The 23,608-nt window shown below is 42.8% G+C and overlaps 6 protein-coding genes across 10 annotated transcripts; 3 read left to right on the forward strand and 3 right to left on the reverse strand.

Moving 5' to 3' along the window:
* Positions 1-861: 861 nt before the first annotated feature.
* BDBG_04481 (uncharacterized protein) lies at positions 862-5,528 on the forward strand. Its single transcript, XM_031721682.1, has 2 exons — positions 862-1,659; positions 1,783-5,528. The coding sequence occupies exons 1-2, from the start codon at positions 1,469-1,471 to the stop codon at positions 4,916-4,918; spliced, it is 3,327 nt and encodes a 1,108-aa protein (XP_031578519.1). The 5' UTR covers positions 862-1,468; the 3' UTR covers positions 4,919-5,528.
* Positions 4,597-7,185, reverse strand: BDBG_04482 (HD superfamily hydrolase). 3 transcript variants are annotated; one of them, XM_031721683.1, is made up of 2 exons: positions 4,826-7,185; positions 4,597-4,727 (listed from the first exon to the last, which is right to left on the reverse strand). In XM_031721683.1, exon 1 carries the CDS (start codon positions 6,899-6,901, stop codon positions 6,047-6,049), a length of 855 nt encoding a protein of 284 aa, XP_031578520.1. In that variant the 5' UTR covers positions 6,902-7,185; the 3' UTR covers positions 4,597-4,727; positions 4,826-6,046. The 3 variants fall into 3 exon arrangements, with proteins under 3 accessions (XP_031578520.1, XP_031578521.1, XP_002624618.1); XM_031721684.1 differs by lacking the exon at positions 4,597-4,727 and having other exon boundaries at positions 4,774-4,977; positions 5,070-7,185; XM_002624572.2 differs by lacking the exon at positions 4,597-4,727 and having other exon boundaries at positions 5,610-5,814; positions 5,883-7,185.
* A 39-nt stretch (positions 7,186-7,224) lies between these two features.
* On the reverse strand, positions 7,225-10,002 carry BDBG_04483. 3 transcript variants are annotated; one of them, XM_031721686.1, is made up of 4 exons: positions 8,807-9,885; positions 8,532-8,744; positions 7,515-8,414; positions 7,225-7,449 (listed from the first exon to the last, which is right to left on the reverse strand). In XM_031721686.1, exons 1-3 carry the CDS (start codon positions 8,913-8,915, stop codon positions 8,275-8,277), a joined length of 462 nt encoding a protein of 153 aa, XP_031578523.1. In that variant the 5' UTR covers positions 8,916-9,885; the 3' UTR covers positions 7,225-7,449; positions 7,515-8,274. The 3 variants fall into 3 exon arrangements, with proteins under 3 accessions (XP_031578523.1, XP_031578524.1, XP_031578522.1); XM_031721687.1 differs by having other exon boundaries at positions 7,225-7,452; positions 8,807-9,799; XM_031721685.1 differs by having other exon boundaries at positions 7,225-8,414; positions 8,807-10,002.
* On the forward strand, positions 9,452-13,945 carry BDBG_04484 (fanconi anemia group M protein). The gene has a single exon (XM_002624574.2). It carries the CDS (start codon positions 10,301-10,303, stop codon positions 13,757-13,759), a length of 3,459 nt encoding a protein of 1,152 aa, XP_002624620.2. The 5' UTR covers positions 9,452-10,300; the 3' UTR covers positions 13,760-13,945.
* Positions 13,946-14,014: 69 nt separating this feature from the next.
* On the forward strand, positions 14,015-15,846 carry BDBG_04485 (F-actin-capping protein subunit beta). Its single transcript, XM_002624575.2, has 5 exons — positions 14,015-14,171; positions 14,265-14,644; positions 14,841-15,110; positions 15,203-15,250; positions 15,346-15,846. The coding sequence occupies exons 1-5, from the start codon at positions 14,143-14,145 to the stop codon at positions 15,417-15,419; spliced, it is 801 nt and encodes a 266-aa protein (XP_002624621.1). The 5' UTR covers positions 14,015-14,142; the 3' UTR covers positions 15,420-15,846.
* On the reverse strand, positions 14,782-17,164 carry BDBG_04486 (uncharacterized protein). The gene is made up of 2 exons (XM_002624576.2): positions 16,946-17,164; positions 14,782-16,885 (listed from the first exon to the last, which is right to left on the reverse strand). The coding sequence occupies exons 1-2, from the start codon at positions 17,015-17,017 to the stop codon at positions 16,391-16,393; spliced, it is 567 nt and encodes a 188-aa protein (XP_002624622.1). The 5' UTR covers positions 17,018-17,164; the 3' UTR covers positions 14,782-16,390.
* Between the last annotated feature and the right edge of the window lie 6,444 nt (positions 17,165-23,608).

Here is a 23,608-nt window from a genome sequence, read left to right on the forward strand (position 1 = left end):
TTCAGCACGTGGGATTTACCAATACTTGTGATCAGGGCATCCAGTATCTCGCGGTCACATGATCTAAGTCCCACTCTACACCAGCATAACTTAGGGGATATCCGTACATCAAGTTGATTTTTGAATCTGGTCTTTTTCTAATGAAAAATATGCGTGCTACACCTTTTCTCGGCGATATATAATATGATACCTGATCTTAAACCCAACGGGAAATGGGAACTTGGAGGGCACATAGATGGAAAGAGAAGCCTGACATTTTCCATTTGCCCACTGGCTCCTAACCTGCTCTTGAATTTGACTTTGAGAATCCCGAGAAACAGGGTTTTCTCTGAATACAAGCATAGTATAGACTACAGGGCACGAATCCGAAACCTGATGGGAAGCCCCATCCATTTGGAAACTAGGTCTACCTCCCCTCAGCCTTGCCCGCAGGAGGGACCAGTAATGAATGGCATTGTGTTTTCTATCATTTCACACAATGTTTTACCTGGCAGGTAGATTCTCTCAGTATTCAAAGCCTGTCGAGCAAGTCAAATTGTGAAGAGAACCAAGCACACATACCATGTTCGACCATAAATTGGATTCAAACAAATCTAGGCACTTTGTAATAGGGTACATTCAGTACGCTGCAGAATTGCTTGAATCCCTGAAAGTCTGGAACGGACAAATGACGTAAGGCGCAAGCCAGCCATGTTGCGTTGTTTGCATTGTTTGCCCTATTTAGTCCTGCCAGTCTCACCCTAGATCGGGCCTAGTCTTTCTTGGCACGCACTTTACCTTACCTAGCTATTCTTCCCCATGACATAGTAGTGCGTAGCCAATCACAAGTCGTCCCTTGTCACCTGGGCCGGGCTGGATGTGTCATCGTCCACGGGTATCCGAACTTGCCCCTCTTGACGCTCCTCTCCTGACTCTCGTGTCTACAACACCTATACAACAACTACAACTACAACTCAGCTTTCTACCACAGCAGCTACTTTGATAATAACTTATGGAACTGTCTCGCTGCATCTACCAGCAGCTTGTTCGTGTCTAGTGAACCGTCTTGTCGTTTGTTTGCCTTGAGAAGCAAGCAGCTTGCTCTGGCGCTCCTTTCCTCTATCCATCCGCTCCCCTACCTCCCACTTGGTTCCCCGCTCTCACTTGTTTATATACACCTTAATACCTATAGCTATCCCGTATTCATATTCTGCGATATCTGGCATATCTGGAATATCACTCTGTTATTTATTATTATTAGTCATATCTTCCTTAAGTGTCGTCCTTCCTTGATCGTTTCGTCGTCGCCTCAAATTGACAATTGACCTTCTTGTCCCCTGCCTGAGCTATCTCATTGCAGACGTGAGAACTGCAAAGAGAGTGGTACGCTTATTTATATTACTCTTCACATACCGCTCCAGACTTTCCTGCACAGGTTACGGCCCTTTGGTGGCCACCTCTCATCGACCAGATTTCAGCCGCCTTTTGGATGCCCCCAGCGTCTAACCCCTCGCGCCAGCAAAGTCGGTCCCCGGCGACCAAGTCCCCCTTGTCCCAGCAGCTCACAACTTCAAAACAATCAGGTCTTGGTCGTCAATCTAAGAAAAAGGCAAGAAATGTTGTCGAGCGAGAGGATGGGGCAGTCAAAGCTGAAACGAAAGCGTATCCGGACGATACCCAGTATGTGACCTATTTTCCGCTTCCTTGGAGTTTTTTTTTTTCCTTCCATTTGGAAACACTCATAACTGCGATTCAACATAGAATTTATGTTTCTAATGATGATCATATCCTCCGTGTACTTAGAGCTAGATCCTCCCCAGCTGCTGACCCGGAAGATATCAACCCGCAATCTCATCCTGTTGCCGTACAGCAACATCCAATCCACATCACTTCGCCAGACTTGGATGCTTTGAACTCGTTTGGTGGCCACGTCAATAGCGATTCTGTCCATCGAACTGATTCCTGGGCTAGGTCGATTCCGTTTGGAAAAAGTCCACCCAATGATCTTATGGATGGCCTGAGCCTTGGCGAATCGCCACCAAATTTTGCTGCACTTGGAGAAAAGGGGGGCTTCAGCTATAGCCCTTCACCAGCCTCACCACCGCTAGGGAAGCCTCGGCCCTTGAGCTATGGGAATGGCCACCCGAATTACACGCCAGCGAGATATCGATCAGCGGATAGACAACGTTCCTCGAGTAGTCATCAGAGGAACCAGATTCCTTTGCCTCATTTGCCCCAACCACACTTCTATTCTGCTCCTGACATCGACATACCGCATTTTCCAAATCCGAATATGCGACCTACAGGGGAAGATGGTTACACTTTCTGTGCGTTCGATGCGCTTGCGAATCCATATTCAAAACCAAATAATAAATTTGGCGGAAATGTCATGTTGATTGGCCATGATGGGTATCTGGACATTCTTCACGTGGAGAGCGATAGAGCCAAAGAAGTTGGGAAGCTTGACGGACTGAATGGAAGAGTGCTGGATGCCAAGATCTTGACCTGGGCGTCTGGGATCGATCCTTTCGCATCTTGTCGGCCGCTTGTTGCCATATCGATACATGGTCCTGCACAGACAGCTGACGATGGCGGTGCTTCGTCTTCCGCAGATTCAGATCGGGTCGAAATAGTACCTACAGTACCAAATTCGCGGTCAAAGCGTGAAGAGCCCCCACAGGTGCAGACTCGAGTTCAAGTGTACTCTCTCAAAACGCAGGAGCACATTACAACTCTCTATTCAACGAAACCTGTTCCTTGCTTCGATCACCAGTTCCCTGGCTTACCCGTTTCCGCGTCGTCACCTGTAGGAAACTTGAAAATATATGCCAGTGGAAATTTTGTTGTTATCGCTTCCGGAACGAGTGGCGAGGTTTTCATTTATAGTATAATCCCCCAGTCGTCACGCGGTTCCTTTCAGTGCCTTGGAAAAACGTGGACTAGTATGCAATGGAAAGATGTTCGCAGGTATTCTAGCTCGTCGAACTCGACAAATGACCCGGACGACTTTCAATCCGATACTAGCCGCCCTTCGTCAAATCCAGATACCCCAATCCTATCTCTCAGTGGCCGATGGCTCGCTGTTGTTGCGCCCTCTGCATCGCACCGAGTGTCCCTCCATGGAACCATCCCTTCCCATCTAATCCAGAAGAAAACTTATGGATTAGACAGTCATACACCTCCTTCACGCCCTTCAATTACGTGTGCAGTTGATTCTGGAGAAGGAGAAAGCCTTCTCAATAAGGTTGCAAGGGGAGTTACGCAAGAACTATTCAAGGGTGCTCGATGGATCGGAGATCAAAGCATCCAAACTTGGAATACCTACTGGAACAAAGACGCTCAGCTAACGCAAGCGACTCCTCGCCGCTCTCACCAATTTGATACACAAACGGGATACAATATTCTTCCTCCAACGCATGCTCCTGATACTCAGTCAGGGCTGGTAGGCGAACCTGATCTTGTATCGATCATCGATTTGAAGAGATTAGAGGAAGCGCATGATATAAAATCGGCTTTTCCCGCCCCGATAGCCACGTTCCAACCACCTAATGGATGTAGTTTCCTTTCCTTCGCACCAAACGGCCTCATGCTGCTAACCGCCAGTAAAAAGGGGGATATACAGCATATTTGGGATCTCATGCAGATAAAGCACTGTAGAGCCAGGGCATTTATATCGGATGATCCGACTTCTATCGGAGTGGCCTCCAATCCCCCAGCACTTCATGTACGACAAGTCGCGAGATACGCCCGACTAACTACGTCAAGCATCGTTGACACTATCTGGACCGCTCCCATTGGAGAGCGTTTGGCGATTATCACTAAGAAAGGCACTGTTCATGTCTATGATCTTCCCCGCGTTGCATTCCAATGGCCACCTCTGCGCCGAGTTACACCATCCAAGATGAACCAAAAGGATACTTCCGCTGCTGAAGATCATGAAGAGGCCGCTCCAAGTAATCCATTCTCTGCTGCCATGAAACTTGTTGGTGGCACAACTCAACCTATTCTCGCAGCTGTACGCGGTCGTGCACCGAGTGTCGGAGCAGCTTTTCAAGGAGGTGCAGGGGCATTTGGAATTTCAGCTGCAACGGGGGTTCGTGGTGGTGGTAAGGTTGTCGCTGCTGGTTTGAGTAAGTCAATGGGCGCAGCGACCGGTACCGTTAACACCCTTCGTCGGGTGGGTGAAAACCGTTTGCATCTTTCTGCTTTTTCCAGAGACGCTGCTCGGTCTCGAGTCACCTGGCTTGGCACGGAAGAGGAGCCCTTATTGGGAGTAATTGAGGGCGGCAGGTTTACATCATACAAAATTCGACGGAGTTTTTCGGTGGGAAAGAACAAACAAAGCCATTCTGTTGTTGGAAGTAAATCAGCAGAGATCCGTTTACCCGCTAATGCCCAGTTACCCAGCGGGCCTGAGCAGCCAATGCCCATGCCGACAGAAACCCAAGTTTCTGGATTCTGGTCCATGTCTTCATCTACACTCGTACGACGATCGAGCGGTAAGCTTAAATCTCAACCTCTTTCCCAGGCCGAAATCGAGGCCAATGCTCCATATCAGCCATTCCATACCGACCGCAGAGTGAATCTCATGGTATATCCTCCAGGTTATGAGGAGCAAGATGCCATTCAGTCGCAGCAACAATGGGCTTTTGGGAACGATATTCCCGCGATAAGACTCAATTTGCGCCCAGCCACACGCAGCGACGAAGATGACGAAGATAATACTGGCATCGGACAGAACACAAGTGCTGGTGAGATAGAGAATTTGATCAGTCTCGGAAACGGTGGGGATGACGTTGAGCATGTAGTGATAACAGCCCGACGGAAGAAGCGGGGGACAGCTTACTCCTCCGCCATCAGTGGTGGTGCTGCAGCTGATGAAGATGGCTTCTTTGAAGATGATTGTGATGTTTTGGACTTCGCACGGGATCGAGTGTGATATGAAATATATTGTTGCGGTGTAAATCCGTTCTTTGTTTGCTTGCTTATTGATTTACTCTGCTCTCTTTTCATTAGTTATACATTTTTCTTTCGACACTTGTCGGTAACGATATCAGGACATGGCGCCCACTTTGCTTTTTAAATCATACATTTTCCCTTTGTTTGCTAACTATTCCCCCAATTTTTCTGCATGCGGGAAGGCTAGATTTGATCCTGGTGTTGTGCGGACCTGCTTTCATATTTTTCATGTGGTGGCATCGGCGTTCTTGAGAGAACATACCCCTAGTTTAAGACATGGCCCTCTGGATTTGGCGCATTCGCAATATTTTGGATGCAACGCATGTAGATTTCGCCCTCCGTTCCCCGCCCACCCCTGCACTATGATCTCTAATACTCAGAGCTGCGCGACTAACAGAGCACTCACTATCAACGTGTTTTAGTGATGTTAAGGGTGTGGCTTTTTATTTTCGTTCCTTTTTATTTTATTTTTTTCTTTCCCTTTTCTTTTTTGTTCTTGTGAGATTACCTGTGTGTAGTGAATTTGTATATCTGTGCATATTTATTTCCGGCTTATTTTAGTTGTTGGCACCGCTGTTACAATTTTTTTTTTTTTTTTTTTTCATTGTCGGACAAGTATATTCCCCAACTGAACATTGCTTGATTGGAAGCCATTTTGCTTCATCTAACACTTGAACAGCTCCACATCCAACAAGGACATTGGGTGGTTTTAAATTGCCCCTTTCTCGAGTATCGCGCAGGCCCGCATTTTGCAGAGCCCACGACAATGGGGATTTGGGCAGTGGATGTCTATATGCTCGTGGATCTTCGGTCTATATATATAGCTAGATATAATTATATTGACTTGTGTATCTTCGAGAACATGCTACACTGTATCTGTACAGGGTTGGTCCACTCGATCTAACTACATCCAAGATCAATGATGAACTGAGGTATAGACGTACCTCATAAACAATGTATCTCATGGGTAGATACGTAATTCTGGATCCAGGGAGTAGGCGTTGAATTCCCATGCCACCCAAAATGGGGTAAATTGACATTACATTCCTCGCGTGAAAATGTTCAGTTCCGCCCTTCGTTCTCAGCACACTTTTTCATATATGCAACCTCACCCCATTTCATTCTCGTCAACCCACCACCTCCTAAACTCCCTCAACCTCTCCGTCCTCACCCTCGCCATCTCCCTCCCAGACTCCGTCTTCATCATTCCCTCCAACCTCTCCAATTTCTCTCCAAAATGTTCAATTGCCTCATCTAGCTCCCAGCTCCCTTGCCCCTGGCCCTTAGCACCCAGGGCATCCAGTCTATCCGCATCCTGCACGATAGCTAGCTCCGGATACCCTTCCTCAAAAATGAGCCGGCGGATTAGGTCCGGGTCTTTCATTTCTGTGGAAAAGGAAACGTGAGAGACTACCATTCGTACTCTGGCGGCGAGACAGGGGTCTGCGCCGTTGGAGAGCAGTGCATCATAAACGATGGTTGTTGCGGTGGTGGGGTTGGGAGTAGGGAGATACTTCCTATCCCCGATATCGTGGAGCAGGGCTGCGAGCGTGACGACGGTGTCGTCGTATGTGGTTGTGGATCGGGGAAGATTTTCGCGCTCGGAGGCTAGGAGCTTATGTGCGAGGTGCACGACGCGGTGGACGTGGTGGGGGTTGTGGGAAGGGTCGTGGTTGCGCATGCATTGGATCATGTAAGTGGTCATCCGGGTGATGAGAGTGTCGATGTCGGTGGATCTGGTGGTGTCGGTATCTATATGTTTGTTTGCGATGGATTTGATCGCGTTGGATGGAGGGGAATCCATTGTTTGCTTGCTTGAGGAACGGCGGCTGCGCGTGAGTGGGCGATGATTGAAGGAGGAGTGGTTGGGGTAGACGCGTTTTGATATGAAGCTGTGCCAGCCAAATAGCCGTGTACACGGTAAAATGTTTGGAGTGTGGGTGGTACTGAAAATTTTCAGCATGGTGGTTTGGATGTATTTTAGACGGGTTGCATGAGAGGTTGCAGAGTGCTGTGGAATAACACATTAATTCACCCAATTCATGCAACTGATGCTGTAAATTGTGGGTTTATATAGATTGCAGGTTGGTTTTTCTATACAAAGAAATGTTGATGGGGTGAGGCAGGTGATGATGCACAGGAGGAGGACAACATCATCTTTTAATACTAAATAGTCAATATCATGAATATTGTGTTATATGAATACAGATCTGAGTTTCTTACAGAAATGTATTTAAGCAATTCTGACAATGATTTTCACTTACTCATCAGATGAAAATCTCTTCTCTCTCTTTATTATAGAAAAACCAACTTTTCCATTCAAAAAATGCTGTAATGTGACATCATATGCATCTCAATGCCTGGCTCTGCTCTCTGGCCTGGATGGCTCAGATCAATCTTCAAATCTTCATTCTTTTTTTCATTCTGCTCTTTTCATACATTCTCTACAGTATTTATGTTTCTTATACTCTTCTCTACATTCACTTTTGGTCTCTGTGTTCATGGCATGCGCTGCTGTTCATTTCAAATTATAAGCTAAGAAATATCATCTCTCTCTTTATTATAGAAAAACCAACTTTTCCGTGCAAAATGCACTGTAATGTGACCTCATGTGATGTCATGTGCACCCCTTTGAATTCATGGGATTGAACAGCCGGCTCTGCGGCCTGTACGGCTCTGATTAATCTGATGATGGCGATAGGATAGGGGTGGTAGGGGGTGGAAGGGGGTGGTAGGGGGAGAGGGTGGTAGGGGCGGTAGGGGCGGTAGAGGCGGTGGTGGTGGTAGAGGGGGTAGAGGGTGGAAGTGGTAGAGGGGGCTGCGCAAGCAGCAAAGCGAGCGTAAGCGAGCGTTTGATGCTTGTATTCAATGAGAAAATTGATGATCATCAGCTTTCAAGCTCACTGGATCAAAGCACAAGTTAGACAGCTGATGAGGGTTCTAATGTAAAGCTGGGAGCTGTTTATGAGTGCATGCAGATGCATACAAAGAATTAGATTAAAGGATATCAAATTTCCAGGCCATGCCACAAAGCAGGCCAGAAGCATTACTACCAAGTATACAAATCCAATTTCTGCAAACAAAGAAAAGGGAAAAAAGGAACCAAACCATGACAATTAATTTCTGGCATGGACAGGAGTGATTAATTATTCAAGTTGGCAAATTAATAGACCAACAAGAGAGCACAGTATTTGTCTGCTGAAAGGGGTGGACGGGGAGAGTATTCCCTGTCCTATGCGATTGAATTGTCCGCTATTTCCGGTTAATTGTTAACTTCTTACAACTCGGGAACCCGTCAAGGTCGTGTTGCAGTATTCTTCGCTAAGTTTGACACGTTTACAGAGCCAAGGCAGCCATGAGGATACCGACAATGCCAGCGGCAGAGGATCCGAGTTGGGCGTTAATCGCAGCACCGCCGGCAGATGGGGATGGAGAAGAAGTAGAATCGCCAGTCGGGCTACCAGTGCCAGTTGCTTCTACATTCATTATTAGTATTTTCCACTAGACATTTATGCACATAGCATAGCTGAGGTAGCCGCCAGAAGCTCTATCACCCAACCAAAACTTTAAAGAAATAAATGGAAATGACATACCGCCAGTTTTAGTAGGATTTGGAATGACCGTGGTCCCTTCCAAAAAGAAGGCGTTGATGCACTTGGTCTGGCAATCAGCATAGCTGATAGCGTCGTCGGGAGTTCCACTGCCTTGAGGGCAGTCCATCGCGCATTGGGTGGTCTGGTTGACCATGTTCTCGCTAGGGCAGGGGACTTTGAGGCATTTTGCTCTACAGCAAATATCGTTGCCGCCTGGAGTGGAACAATTAGTACGCGCTCAAGCCAGGAGGTGTGTAGGTATTAAGTGAACATACAATCAGTAGCACACTGGATAGCTTGGGAGAGCGGAGGGGTGGTCTCTTGAGGCAGGGCGCAGACAGAGCCCAGGAGGCCAACAAGGGCAAAGAATGTGAAGACCTTCATGGTGGCTTTTCGGAGAAAAGCGTAGCTGTAAAAGAGGGTAAACAAAATTTAATGAAAACTATCTGTACGTTGGGTATTAGAATAGGCAAAGAATGTGAGAAAAAATAAAATCAGATTTGAAGATAACGAATGACTGTCTGGATTTTGGGAGGAGGAGAGAAAGTGAGTTTCGACTGAAGTTACTCCGTAGTAAGTCCTCCTGTCCTGTCTTATATGATGCAAAGCCAAGCAGGCAAAACTCTGGTCACTGCATTGCATGGCGTGTAAACATATCCAAGCAGTCAGTTCAGGAACAACTTTTGGAGCCAATCGAGGCCTCTGGGGGGTCAGATCCTGGCGTAGGTTTGGTGTCCATACCCCTTTAAAACTAGCTAGTTCCCTGGGAACTTGGAAAGCAAACCAATGGCTTGTCGTGTGGCGTACCGTACATGATCAAATGCACGGGGGGGGAAGAAAACCTGATAGCTCCATTTTATGGACCACCCATTTCGGGACGGCCCAGGCTCGTGTTTTGTGTGTTGGGCGTGAAGAATAATGGTGGCACAAAGTTCTGAGCACTGGCATGAAAGAGGCCCTGGTGGGTGGGCGAAACCGCGAATTCCTTGAATTCCTTGGTGATAGCTATTTAATAGCTTGTTCCTAGACACAAAAAATATATACTCCACAGTCTTTGCGAGAAAGCTCCTCTGTTTTCCGAGGTTTGTGTCGATTTCGCCACTGGATCCATATCGGTTGCTTGCGCTGTCTCAAACATCCCCCCCCCCAACCTAGCAACTGAAAGCCGCTATTTTGTTCCAATAGGCACTTGGCGAATGCTGATCTGATTGGGTCGCTCGCTCAAGAGGAGCCGGGCGCTCCCAAGGGCCAGTGTTTTTTGGTTTTTGGTGGGTCCAGCTGGGACATGTCTCCTCAACTTTCAGCGGGTTTTACAACGGTCTTGCAGCCAAGACATGCAGGCTTGTTCCTCGGCACCATATGTCAAGCATGTCATCATTACTTTCAATTTGTCTCTCCTAAACGAAGGGATATTGGGAGTCCAAGCAGGTGACCAACTTGCAGCTGCCTCCTCGTTAGAAATAGTGTGAAAGTCGTACATCCATACAAATAATAAATAAAAATGAAGGAATACCCGATTCGGACGAGATCAGATCACGATCACGTGGACCCGCGTTACATCCATGGATCAGTCAGTCCCCTCGACGCGCCTGCGTCACCATCAACATCGAAAAGTCGCCCCCCAAGGCAAACTGAACCACTTCGACGATTTGGAACTCGATGAAATGTGGTGTAGATAAACGTGTTCCTGACTACAGACTGTAGTTACTAGGACATTTGGTTGTTTATCCCTGTACTCTTTTGTTTTTCTTGAGTTAGAACATAGTACAATGTACTGTACAGTACATACAATGTCGAGCTGCTCCTATGGTAGCGAATTTAGTGACTTCGATGATCGAGACATCCTCACCGTTGCCGCCTCTGCTAATCTTTCAGCCACCACCTCCGACAGCCCTCCAGCCCGCAAACGAAGACGCTTGAGTCATGTTGGAGCGAGTGACACACGAGAACCGACTTCTTCTTGGGACGAAAATGGTAGTGGAGGGGACGACGGGAGCGGCCATGAATCGGGTCAGAACCTGGGTACCCTACCTTCGCGTCATCGAGCACCGACAGTCAGATACAAGAATGAAGTAAATACAAAGCCAACCGCTTCAAAATACAAAATATATCAACCTAAACGCCCACTTGCCCAAGAACCGACTTTCGTGACCCAGTTGACCCAGCCTCCTTCGAGCCCTTCAATGATTCGTGGGCCTCGGTGGAAAAAGCCTGACCCAGAGGTTCTTGCTGCGAAACCAGTTCCGACCCGCGTGAATGTCGAGAGATGGAATATTATAGAGACGGAGAATAACGACATGGACGAGGATCTGAAAGCTGCCATTGCCGCATCTCTGGATTCGTTTCGAGGGGAAAACAACGGAGACATGGAACCGTCGCCTAATTCCGGCAAACAGAAAAATCCCAGCTCTACCAAGTCTAGTTTTGGGCCTCAGGATATGCTTTTTGATATTGGAGATATCCCTGAAGACGCTTTCGACTCTTCCCTAGATTCATCATCTGATTCGCCTACGAAAGCTCCCGTTTTAATTTCATCCTCCGAACCGTTTCCTTCTCAATCTTCATTCCGCCGACATGGAAGTTCTCAGCAAAAGAACTTACGGCAGATGACTCTCTTTGGTGGACCTTCTCAAACTGGCAAGCCATCATTGTCATCGCAATCTGGGTCCCACAATTGGCCCTTAGCAAACAACAATGAACCTCCAACACATCATAAACTAGATTCTACCGCTGTAAGATCTTGGATATATCCAATAAACTTGGGCAAGAAAAGAGAGTACCAATTTAACATCACCCAGCGTGCTCTTTTTCACAATTTACTTGTTGCACTTCCGACCGGTCTTGGAAAAACTTTCATTGCTGCTACCGTCATGCTAAATTGGTTTCGGTGGACCACAGATGCCCAGATAATTTTCGTTGCTCCAACAAAACCATTGGTCTCCCAGCAAGTTGCCGCATGTTTTGGTATTGCGGGAATACCTCGCTCACAAACTGTTATGCTCACTGGCAGTACGGTGCCAGCAATCCGTGCTGAAGAATGGCAGAGCAAACGGGTCTTCTTCATGACGCCTCAGACTCTTGTTAACGACCTCAAAAGTGGACATGCTGATCCAAAGCGAATAGTACTGCTTGTTGTTGACGAGGCCCATCGTGCCACCGGTAGCTATGCCTATGTTGAAGCGGTGAAACTTTTACAAAAATACAACACCAGCTTTAGGGTCCTCGCGTTAACAGCAACTCCTGGGTCAACAGTGGAAGCTGTACAAGGAGTTATTGATGGTTTGAATATATCTAGAGTTGAAATACGAACAGAGGAGTCTCTCGACATCAGTGAATACGTTCACTCGCGAAATGTTGAAATAAAGACGTTTGAAAACTCCGACGAAATGGTCATGTGCATGGACTTGTTCGGAAAGTCCTTGCAGCCCGTTTTGGATAAACTTCGCGCCCAGAATGCGTACTGGGCCAAGGACCCAATGACTCTCACGCCATACGGACTTAGGGTTGCCAGCCAGGAGTGGATGAATTCACCCGCTGGGAGAAATGCAAACTACTCATTCAAGGGCATGATACTCAATATATTTTCGGTGCTTTCGAGTTTAGCCCATGCAATAGACCTTCTGAAATTTCATGGGATCGGGCCGTTTTACCGCAATCTCGTTGCATTCCAGAGCTCCTTGAGTGATGGAGGCGGTGGTAAATACCGCCGTCAAGTCGCAGATAATGAGAATTTCAAGACCCTGATGAATCGACTGAGGACGTGGACCAATAATGAAGATTTTATTGGACACCCAAAATTGCAATACCTAAAGCAGGTTGTGCTTAACCATTTTATGGATGCCGAGGTTAATGGCGACACTCCTTCTGCAAATAGACGCCCGTCAAATACGCGAATAATGGTATTTGCTCATTTTCGTGACAGTGCAGAAGAGATCGTGAGGGTGTTGGCGAGACACGGGCCCATGATCCGTCCACATGTGTTTGTTGGTCAAGCCGCTGCAAAAGGATCAGAAGGGATGGACCAAAAGACCCAACTCGATATCATCGAGAAATTTAAAAAGGGGACATACAACACAATTGTCGCTACCTCCATCGGTGAGGAAGGCCTTGACATTGGGGAGGTTGACCTTATAGTGTGTTACGACTCTTCCGCCTCGCCCATCAGAATGTTACAAAGGATGGGTCGAACCGGAAGGAAAAGAAGAGGGAATATTGTCCTTCTTTTGATGAAAGGCAAGGAAGAGGATTCGTTCACAAAAGCAAAGGATAATTACGAAAAAATGCAGCGGATGATTGCTAGCGGAACTCGTTTCACATTCCACGATGATAAGTCACCACGAATACTTCCACGAGAAATACAACCTTCAGTGGACGAAAGACAAATAGACATCCCAGCTGAAAATTCCCAGGCGGATCTACCCGAACCGGCCAAGCGTGCGAGAGTTCCTAAACGACCCCCCAAGAAATTCCACATGCCTGATGGTGTTGAAACTGGATTCACCAAGGTATCTCGCATCAAGGGTACGAATGCGGGCCGTAAAGCTACAAATGAACTTCCCCGCACACCACCGCCCAGAGTTGTCGAAACGCTTGGTATCCCACAATTGGATGAAGTTCTCCTTTCCAAGGACGAGCAGAGAGAGCTAGAGCAAAGATATTGCAATATCGGAGCTACCTCTCCGCAGTTTGTTTGTCGACCACGAATCGACGCCTATCCAGAGCTGCAAAGGTCTTACCGCCCAATAAAATTTGTGAAGCACGGGACTGTCACCCGCCGGCTGGTTAAGGCTTGCCGGAACATGAATGCTTTAACAATTGACTGCGAGAACCATTTTAGAGATCATCTACACCCCGATGACTTATTACCTGAGCGTCATGAAGCTCCAGCCTCCAAAGGCACGAGAAGAACGAGACATTCTGCTCCAAAAGTTAGCGAAGAGCGTCCCGACTCACCCGAATTTGGGCGACAGTTACGTCGCTCCAACAATACATCTCATCCTTTTTCTCCGTTGATGTGTTCTTCATTCTCGCCGAAGCGTCCGGAGAGGAACTCGTTTCCCAATTCCCAAGGCAGTGCAGGAGATGATCTTGAGCTTCCAGACGTCGAAACGCTCTTCAACCAGCTGACTAGGAAGCGGATGTCCGAACAGGAGCAACAAAGTCCATCAAGGGGAGCACGAAGGAAACGCCTTATAGTTTGCCATGACAGCGATGATTTTGATATTTAGAATTACAATTGTCTATGATTTGGCCGGAAGGATGTTGCCTTGGGGCGTGATCGATACAACACTATCCTGTATTTTTAGGGTATTGGACAGGCCTTATTCAGCTGGCGTTTGTATATAGATACTGTGGTAGTAGATGCGCAGTAGTATATATTACATAGAGATATCCAATTGACTAAATTTTGTGCATTAAATTGGTAGGAACTAAAGCTTGTAGATTGTCATTTTTTTAGCCTGCATTCGTCATTGCCACGCCCAGATTTTTGCCCCACGCACTTAAATAACTTCCGTCGATCATCATCGAAGCCTCCGCGATTGCACCCACCACTCGAACAGATAGATCTCGTCCCCGTATCTGCCATCACCACTATACAACTCCTACAATCATGGCAGATACACAGTTTGACAGTGCCCTGTAAGCATTGGACCCGTAAATCCTGCCACCTTTCCCCATCATCTATCTCCACTCCTTAAACCCAACCCACCCCGCGTTTCTAACCGTCACCAGTGACCTCCTCCGCCGCCTCTCACCGCGCGACACCAAACAAAACCTCCAATACATCACCACTCTCGTCCCCGATCTAACCGAAGACCTCCTTGCCTCCGTCGACCAACCGCTGGAAATCCGCCGATGCGCCCAAACAAAGCGTGATTACCTCCTCTGCGACTACAACAGGGACGGCGACAGCTACCGCAGCCCGTGGAGCAATGAGTTCGACCCGCCGATTGAAGATGGGACTGTACCTAGCGAGCGAGTGCGGAAGTTAGAGGTAGCAGCCAATGAAGCCTTCGACGTCTACCGGGAGCTGTATTATGAGGGCGGGGTCGGGAGTGTGTATTTTTGGGATTTGGATGATGGGTTTGCTGGTGTTGTTTTGTTGAAGAAAGGTGCGGGATTTACTTTATTTTATTTGTTTGCTTTTCTACCATTGGCGAGATCTCATATTACTCTATATAACTTCGTGGTATTCTTGTTTATTTCTCTGTCCTTGTTGGGGACAATGCAGCGGTGGATATTCCCCTCTCGCAAAACACAGCCATCTTTCACCTCTATCCTGAACGACTGGCTGACCGTTTCCTCCAGCAATTACTCCTGGCTCCAAAAACTCTGGTGCCTGGGATAGTATCCACGTCTTTGAAGCCACAGACCGCGCGCGGACATGCCACTATAAACTAACGAGCACCGTCATCCTGCATTTATCAACCGGTTCAGAAGGATTGGGTGAGATGGACCTCAGTGGAAATATGACGAGACAGATCGAGGCAGACATGGCCGTCGATGGAGACGCTAGTCATGTTGCGAATGTCGGGCGGTTGGTTGAGGATATGGAGTTGAAGATGCGGAATCTTCTTCGTATGCACACCTTTTTGCTTAAATTTACACCAACCGTAACCGTTTTATGATATAAAACGCATCTTCTTACTAATATTGGAATCTATCTGCAGAGGAGGTCTACTTTGGGAAAGCGAAGGATATCGTTTCCGACTTGAGAAGTGAGTGCTAGACTACTTTTGGCTCCTCCCGGCAACATTGCTGCTCGGTTTGATTTTATTCCTTCTGCTAATATAATGATTTTCCTTTTGCATAGGTATCCAACCCCTTTCCGAGACAAATAGAGATCAAGCTACCCATCGGGAGATGATCAATTCAATGAAGAGGTAGCATTAGTTACGGCCTTTGTTCGTCTTATAGAAAGTACCAACCGCGCAAATTCAGATGGGTTGCATTTTGCAGCAGTATTAACTTATCGTTTCTGGTTTTGGCGATAACGCGAGCGGCCCATGTATTTTCGTTCGTCCTTTATCTTGTTTCTATCTCCTTTATGTATTCTCGGATGAGTGATAAGATATTTATGACTCTCCGAATGTAAAGAATCCAAATTATCTTCTCCATTGCTATTAATACCAGAGTCAGGGGATCTAACTAAAGATAAATCGGCACCTGGGGAAAGCTGCAAGTCAGAGAGCCCGTCCAGTTTGTCAAAATACATTACCGCGTGAGTCGTGCTAGCACGGTTTATATAGACAAGACACTGCAGCTCTCTTCAATCAAGTACACGAGCGCCCCAACTGTGCATAGCATCTCTTCCCAATTCCCTCGCATTGTGTAAGGATCCTATCCCGTTGAACAGCGCATACGGCTCCGTAATTTAGAAAGCAAAGGCGCTATTCGTCTGTCCTCTATCTGCAATATAAATCCCATGGCATCTTAGCGGATAACAGGGTTGTTCCAGTCCTAGAAGCATATCTGCTTTATCGTCACATGCGGTCGGGTCACACAGGAGTTTCCCAAAGAGCTATCCCTCAATTCCAATGGTGTAATGCCTTTACAAGAGTGGGCGTTATTTGTGCTGACAACCTTCGGGGGCGGTTTCCGCTATATACCAGCCAGTAGAAAATGCATGAACGTCACTAGCATGGTTAATTGCGGCGCGCATGGGAAGTCTTGGCTTCAACTTGACATTCGAATATCGGTATGTCGTACCGTGCAATATATGGAAATATTCATGAAACAGCGGGAATCGATTGACCACGCTATATTTTCGTAGCGTTGCAGGTGGAGGAGGTTGATTGTATTTCACCCCAATGTCGCGCTGACGGAGACAGTGCATGCAACCCGGCCCCGAATCAACTTCAATCAGCTTCCATATTTCTTTCGAAAGCCCCTTTCCTATCCAATACGCCAGATTCGTTCCTGTAAGAACCTTTGTCTTTATCTAGCTGAGTAGCAAGCCTACTAGCCTCCGCCCACAACTCCGCCTCCTTATCCTTTCCGACAGTATCCTTCCGGCTATTAAGCCAGCTAGAATCGAGAGGGTTAACTCCTCCTGACGAAGCAGCAGCAGCAATTGTTGTTGTTGTAGTACCCCCGCCTGCAGTCTCAGCAGATTCAGGCTTGATTATAGACGCTTCTTCCAGAGCATACACCTGCCGTCGGAGATGCACATCGATCGAGGAGAGGAGAGCGAAGTATTGCGAGCTTGCAGCTCTGAAAGCTGCTTGATGCGATTCTAGGGTCCCATCGATTTTGGGAATATCACTGGACTGCTGTCCTAGTGCTATGGAAGAAGAATTGGTAGTGAGCGACCTGATCGCAACGCCCGCGGCGTTGAGGAGTTTTGTTACATCCTGCGAACCTACTGTCAGGGAAACAGGTCAGAGTTCACGGAGGATATAGGGAGGACAAACCTTGTCGATATCATTGAGTTGACGGATTCGATCAGCAGGGCTAAAGACATCGCCGGGTTCTTGTGAATGCATGGTTTCTCACTCAACAATTGAGGAAGTGTCGATATAGAGCTGCTGTACGGAGTATGATGTTGTTAGAGCTTAAGAGCGCGGCTAACTCACTAGAGTGAGTGCGCTTGGCAACGGTTACTTAACAAACAACCACTTTTTGGATCACTTTATGTACCTCTGCACTAATTTTGTGGAAGGTGTAAAGCTTGTGTGATTGAAAGGTTGCTAGCTTGTGGAAAGTTATATGGTGGAAGGATTAGTAAGCCAGATCACATGACCTGACACCCCCACTCACCAGAGTAACTATACACGATGCTATATACAAAATTCACCTTCAAATCAAGTACAGATACAAAAAATGACTGGAAAAAGTGAAGTAATGAAAAATCAGTCATGATATACATCATTTTTTATCCCTCTATCTCTCTATCTTCTTTATATTCTCTTTTCAACGTGTATATTTCAACATTTTAAGTGATTTAGTGTGATTCAAAGGTTGCCTTTCTGCCAGCGTACGATTACAGGCGTACACTGGCTTCTTATATATTGTAATATCGTACACTAAATTAATTAGTGGCCGCTATGGCCCCTCTTTACATTCATATGCTAGTTTGGAAGCGGCCGCGTTATTATCCAACAGTCATACATTCTTCTGAACCACATTCTCCCTCACCAGATTTGGTCACACTCACATGACCATGTCATACACTCTAGCTTCATGCAGATTAGCTTGCCACTAGCATTTCACAATTATGTGACCTATCCCTGATTCAGCTAGTATTCTGTGTACACTCTCACAAGGAAACTTTCACTATATTACATCACTCATTCACTAACTTTTCTCATTCTTCAATTATCTTCTTCATTATCATCATCATTGAACATCACTATCTTATTCAAGATTTCTATCTCTTCTTCTGTTCAACTCTTTCTATCTGTTTATCTATCACATTATATACATTTCTGACAATGATTCCCTGTTCTCACAACAAGTATTATCATAGTACTCATATCAGACAGTTTATTAGTAGTAAGTATAATATATTATGAAATATGATCAGAACTTGTTTATCTTCTAATAATTATCAGAATGTATTATCATGAATGATACATCTTCTTCATCTTCTTATATACTCTTGACTGTTTTCATTTCCTTCTCAGCAGATTTCTGATTGTGTTTTCTAACACAATTTTACATGAACACAGATGCTGATGTTTGTTTTTATTTGTATAGAATTTTCATATGTTAACAGATTCATATTCATCAATGATAGTGAATCTGATGTTAAATCATTGATTAAGAACTTGAAGAATGTGATAATGAAGAAATTATTTATATTATATATAACTGAGTCTTCTATATTTCTCTCTGCTCTCTCTATTTCTTTCTCTATCATTCTCTCTCAATCTTCTACATCTGTCTCTGTGTCTGATTCTCTCACTTCTGCTACTTCTGTTCTCACATTCCCTGGTTTTATCATCTCTGCTTTTATTATCAGCTCTTCTCATTTTAAGAAGATGTTGTATAGACTTAATAAACTACATCTCTCAGTATATACACTCTCACTCTTCTTACTGACTCTCAGAATGATTTATTATATAAAGACTGTGTATAATATAACTATCTAAAGCTCAGTCATGAATACTGATTATTATATTTATTTTAAATATTTGTAATAAGACAATCATTTATTTATATCAGAGAATCATCTCTCTTCTTAACAGTGTTAAAATTGTAAGTCTTTTTCTTTTTCATCTTTTCTTTCTGATACTGATTTTTCTGTTCTTAGAAAAAATTGTTATGAGTTTTGCTGTGTACAAAGTCATGACATTCATAGATATCAAGAAGCTTTTCATAACTGTAAAGTTTAATATTGTGAGAATATTCACTCTGATAAATTTCTTCAGAATGATAAATCTGTATCAGTCTATTCTCTGATATCTGTCATCTGACTTTATAATGCAGATAAAAGATATTCATGTTTTCAGAAACAGAAACATAGATGTTATACTCTTTTATACCTGTGAGTGTGAGACTTGTACATCTTATCTGAGATATTATTGTAAGAATAAGCTGTTCACACACTGTGTTCTACTTTCTGCATTTCTTTATGTCTCTCTCTCTCTTTCTGAGAAGCCTTGTGTGTGTTGTAATTATATGTATAACTCTAAGACTAGTGAGTGTTCATTCAGTAACTGTTCTCATTTCTGATTTTTTAATTTTCATACACTAACAATGATTCTTAGTTGCTCTGACATCAGAGATTATTCTAATTGAAGATGATAACATTACAAAGACTACTCTCTCTTATCTCTAAGCTTCTCTCATTACTTTCTCTTTCTTCTCTGCAGGGAAGATTATGTGCATACTGAGTTATAAGCATTCAGTCTTAGATAACTCTTATCATTATTTGTCTGATTCTGTATCTTCTTCTTCTTCTGTTTCTTCTGTCTCTGCTCTCTCTGTTCTGACTTCTGATTCTGCAGGTTCTGTACTCTTCTTCAATTTTTCTACATATACATATACACATTTCTATATTGGCATTTCAGTTAATCTTGCAATAAATGACATTAATGTTATACACAGAGTGATAGAGAAATCAGAGACATACACAGTGTTGTTATAAGAGTGACTTACAGCTCTTGAATCTCTTACAGATCTTGAGTTTTGAGATTTTCTTTATTTTTAACATTTTTCAGATGATGTGACATTGAAAATAGATTAAACATGTGATGTATGAAAATGAATAAGACATGTATAATAATATTTGTCTTTTACAGCTGATTCTTATAGTTGATAATCAATTCATCATTTCTTTTCTTACACTTTTTCTTTATCTGCTAGTCACTACTCTTATATGACCTCTATATAATACAGTATTCAGTGACTAGATTCAGCAGCTTTCATCTTTTATAATTCTGTCTTATATATTATACTGTCTCTCTTTACTCACTCAGATCACTACAGTAAACAGCTCATCAAAACTAATCTCATCTGATCTCTGAGTATTCTCAGAAATTGAGATAACTTAATCTCACATATCTGTGAATATTTCAGATAGTTCATTCTCTGTGATCTCTGCAATTGAACTGATGTAAACAGTCAAATTCAACTCTGAATTTCTTTTTCTTCTGCAATCTGATTTATGTGTAAGTCTGTCACTCTGAGACTGCTCTTTACTGTGTTGCACTCACTGTCTGCAGCATATTATCATATAACTGACTACAGTCTCATTACTTATTGAAGTGTGATGTTTATCTGATTTCTTTATTTCTTCTCACTCTTTTCTTATAATTGTGAAAAGATCAGAATAAGTGAGATTATCTGATTTATAAGTGTCTATGATTTCTCTTACTTTGTGAGACTTCTTAATTATAAGTCTCTTCTTTTTCAACACTGATAATAGTGCTGTGAATAATCATAATCTGCTCAGATCTTGCATCTTTACTTTTATAAGTCATGAATCATTGATTAAGTTGTGTAAGATTCATTCCTCTGATTCTTTCAATGCATACATTCTCAGAGAATGTGATTTGAGTATTTTATATGACTCAAATCATCTAGGTTGAAACTTCTCAGAACTCTCATTATATATAAGAACTTATATTCTCATCTTAAGACTTGATTTCTTAACTAGTGAGTCTTGTATTCTTTTTGATTGAATTGCTCAGTTCAGAAGTAACTTATTAACTTTTGCATATGTGTGACTGATCTCTTTCAATCTTTATTCTGTGTCTATGACTGTTGTGTCTGCAACTGCTACTGCTGCATCTGTAACTGTTATTCCTGCTGCATCTGTAACTGCTATTTCTGCTATATCTGTAACTGCTTTCTTTCTCACCTTTTCTGAAGCATTCTCTGAGATGCACGGATGCAATTCATACAACAGATAGAATGATGAATGCTTGAAGACTGCATACTGTTGAATCTGTGTGGTCAACAGTGCCTGTCTGAGATATTCATCTTATAGTCTCATAGACTTACTCACTAGATATTTCATCAGCATGTTGTTCAAGATTTCATTCAAGTGTTTCATCTTCCTGTTTATTCATGAATGATATGATGTTGTTCTACAATGTCTTGTCTGTAACTGATCTATGAAATGCCTCACTGCTTCTTCTACAAGGTTTGCACTGTTATCAGTTAGAATCTCACGCGGCATTTCATAGTTAACATAGATCTTATTATATAGGAACTTCATCATCATCTTCTCTGTTGTCTCTGAAACTGCTTTCACAACTGGTCAGTCAGTAGTGTAATTAATAGCAGTGATTATTCATCAATTTTCATTTGACATTCACAGCAATATATCTATGAGATTCATTCTTCATTGTTTGAACAGTTGTATTCTACACTTTATCTAATATTATACTTTCTCACATTCTAATCCTTTCTTAGATTCTTTCATAATCTGATAATTCAGGCACTTGTGAGTATATATCTGAATATTCTCAGCCATGCTTGATCAGTATACTCTTGATTTAAGTACACTTATAAGTTCAGAGCTTTCTAAGTGACTGAATTCCTTGTGTATGTGAGTTATTAAGTCATGTTAAAATAAACATTCTAGATAGAAAGCTTCTACATATTCTAGATTGTGATAAAGTATAATATCATTTTTCAATTTTCTCAGCTTGAAGTTCAGAAGCATCTCTTCTACTACTTTCATAAGACACTTGTTATCTGATATCTTGTCATTCTTCAAGTAAGAGATCATGATATTCACTCATTCTAATTTCTTACATTCTCTCAGTGTGTTTAATACAAACATCTCTTATATCTGATTTGCAGAATTCTTACTTATGAAATTGAGTCTGTAACTGATTGTATCAGATATTACTGCATTCAATCTCTTTCAGTATTTAATATAAAGATTGTACACTTGAAACTCTGAGATTCAATGTGCTAAGTATTTGAAAGGTTTTATCATTAATTGTAGATAGATAAGGCTTTTGTAATTCATAATCACTGTTATTGTATACTCATTGTCAATATATCTATTTCACAATATCAGCACATGCTTAATCACTAGCAATTCCTTTTCATACACTGAGTAATTGAGCTCAGTACCTGATAGTTTTCTATCATTATACATTATCAGGTGCAGCTTGCTGTTCTTGCTCATCTGTAGAAGAGTATCTTCAATAGCTCATTCAGATATATCTGTCTCAATATAGAAAGATTTATTATAATCTGGTTAAATAAGCACTGAGAATGTTATTATATATTCTCTCAGTGTAAGAAAAGCCTCTTTATATACAGTATTTCAGATAATTGAATGAAACTTCTTCTTTCACAGATTTACATCTGTTTCTCTTAAGAGATCTGAGAGTGATGCAGATATTCATGTGAAATTCTTGATGAATCTGCAATAGTATAAGATCAATTTAAGAAACTGTTATATATAATGTACATTTCTCAGCTGCAGTCAATTTGCTATAACATTCAATTTCTTCAGAATAAGATGTATACAGTTATCACTCATTATATATTCTATAAACTTCAACTCTTCTGTTTCAAACATATACTTGATTGATTTGATATAGAGCTTATACTCTGTCAGAGTTATAAGCACTTTATCAAGATACTTCAGATATTCATTGTATGAGTTTGAAAAGACTAGAATATTATCAAGATATATGAGATATGAGATTTCATTCTATTTATAAAGAATCATATTTATCATTATTTGAAAGATAACAGGCATATTTATCAGATCAAATGATATTATCAGAAATTTGAACTTTCTTTATTATATATTAAACATAGTTCACAGAACTGACAGTTTGTCTACACAGATTTATCAGTATTCTGAGAGAAGATTGATCTTCAATAGATATCAAGTATTTCTGATTATATTCAACTGTTATTGAATCTATGGTAATGAATATTCATTCTTGATTATAAGCTTATTGAGTGCTTAATAATTAATACACATTCATTACTCCTCATCTGTCTTTTTTATAAATAGAACTGAAAAGCCTCATGCACTTGATAAGAGTTATATAAGACCACATTCTAGAAGATCAGTGATCTGATACTTCTGTTCTTCAAGATGCATTTGTGACAGAGAGTACACATTCTGATTGACTGGTTTTGTGTTCCTCATATCAATCTCATGTATAAATTCTCATTTCAGTAGCAATTTCAGTGAAAGATCTGTTTAGAAGATCTTCTTATACTTCTTCAGAAGCTTCTTCATACACTTGTTCTTCTGTATATTCTTTATCTTGATTTTCTTCACTTCTGAGTTCTGTATGACATACAGAATGCTTTCAGATGAGGTTTTGTAAATCATTCTCTTTGCTTATTGATGTGTAAGCAGATTTAATCCTTCTATATCAGAGATGTGAAATATTCTTCTCATATCAGTTGATAGAATTGTATGAACTGTTTTCTTTCTATCAGTTAACTGCATATGACATGTATGTTATTGAATCTGTGAATTGAACCTTTGAAATTAATTAAGTCTGAGAATAAGGTTGTATTTCATGTTCTGCAGCTCTTATGCTTAAATATAGCAAGATCATTCTTTAAAGTGCAAGGGAACTCTTACTCTTACAGATGATATCAAATATCAGTTATCAGATAATCTTATACATCAGAGATTC

This window comes from Blastomyces gilchristii (genome assembly GCF_000003855.2).
Source record: "Blastomyces gilchristii SLH14081 genomic scaffold supercont1.9, whole genome shotgun sequence".
Lineage (NCBI taxonomy): Eukaryota > Fungi > Ascomycota > Eurotiomycetes > Onygenales > Ajellomycetaceae > Blastomyces > Blastomyces gilchristii.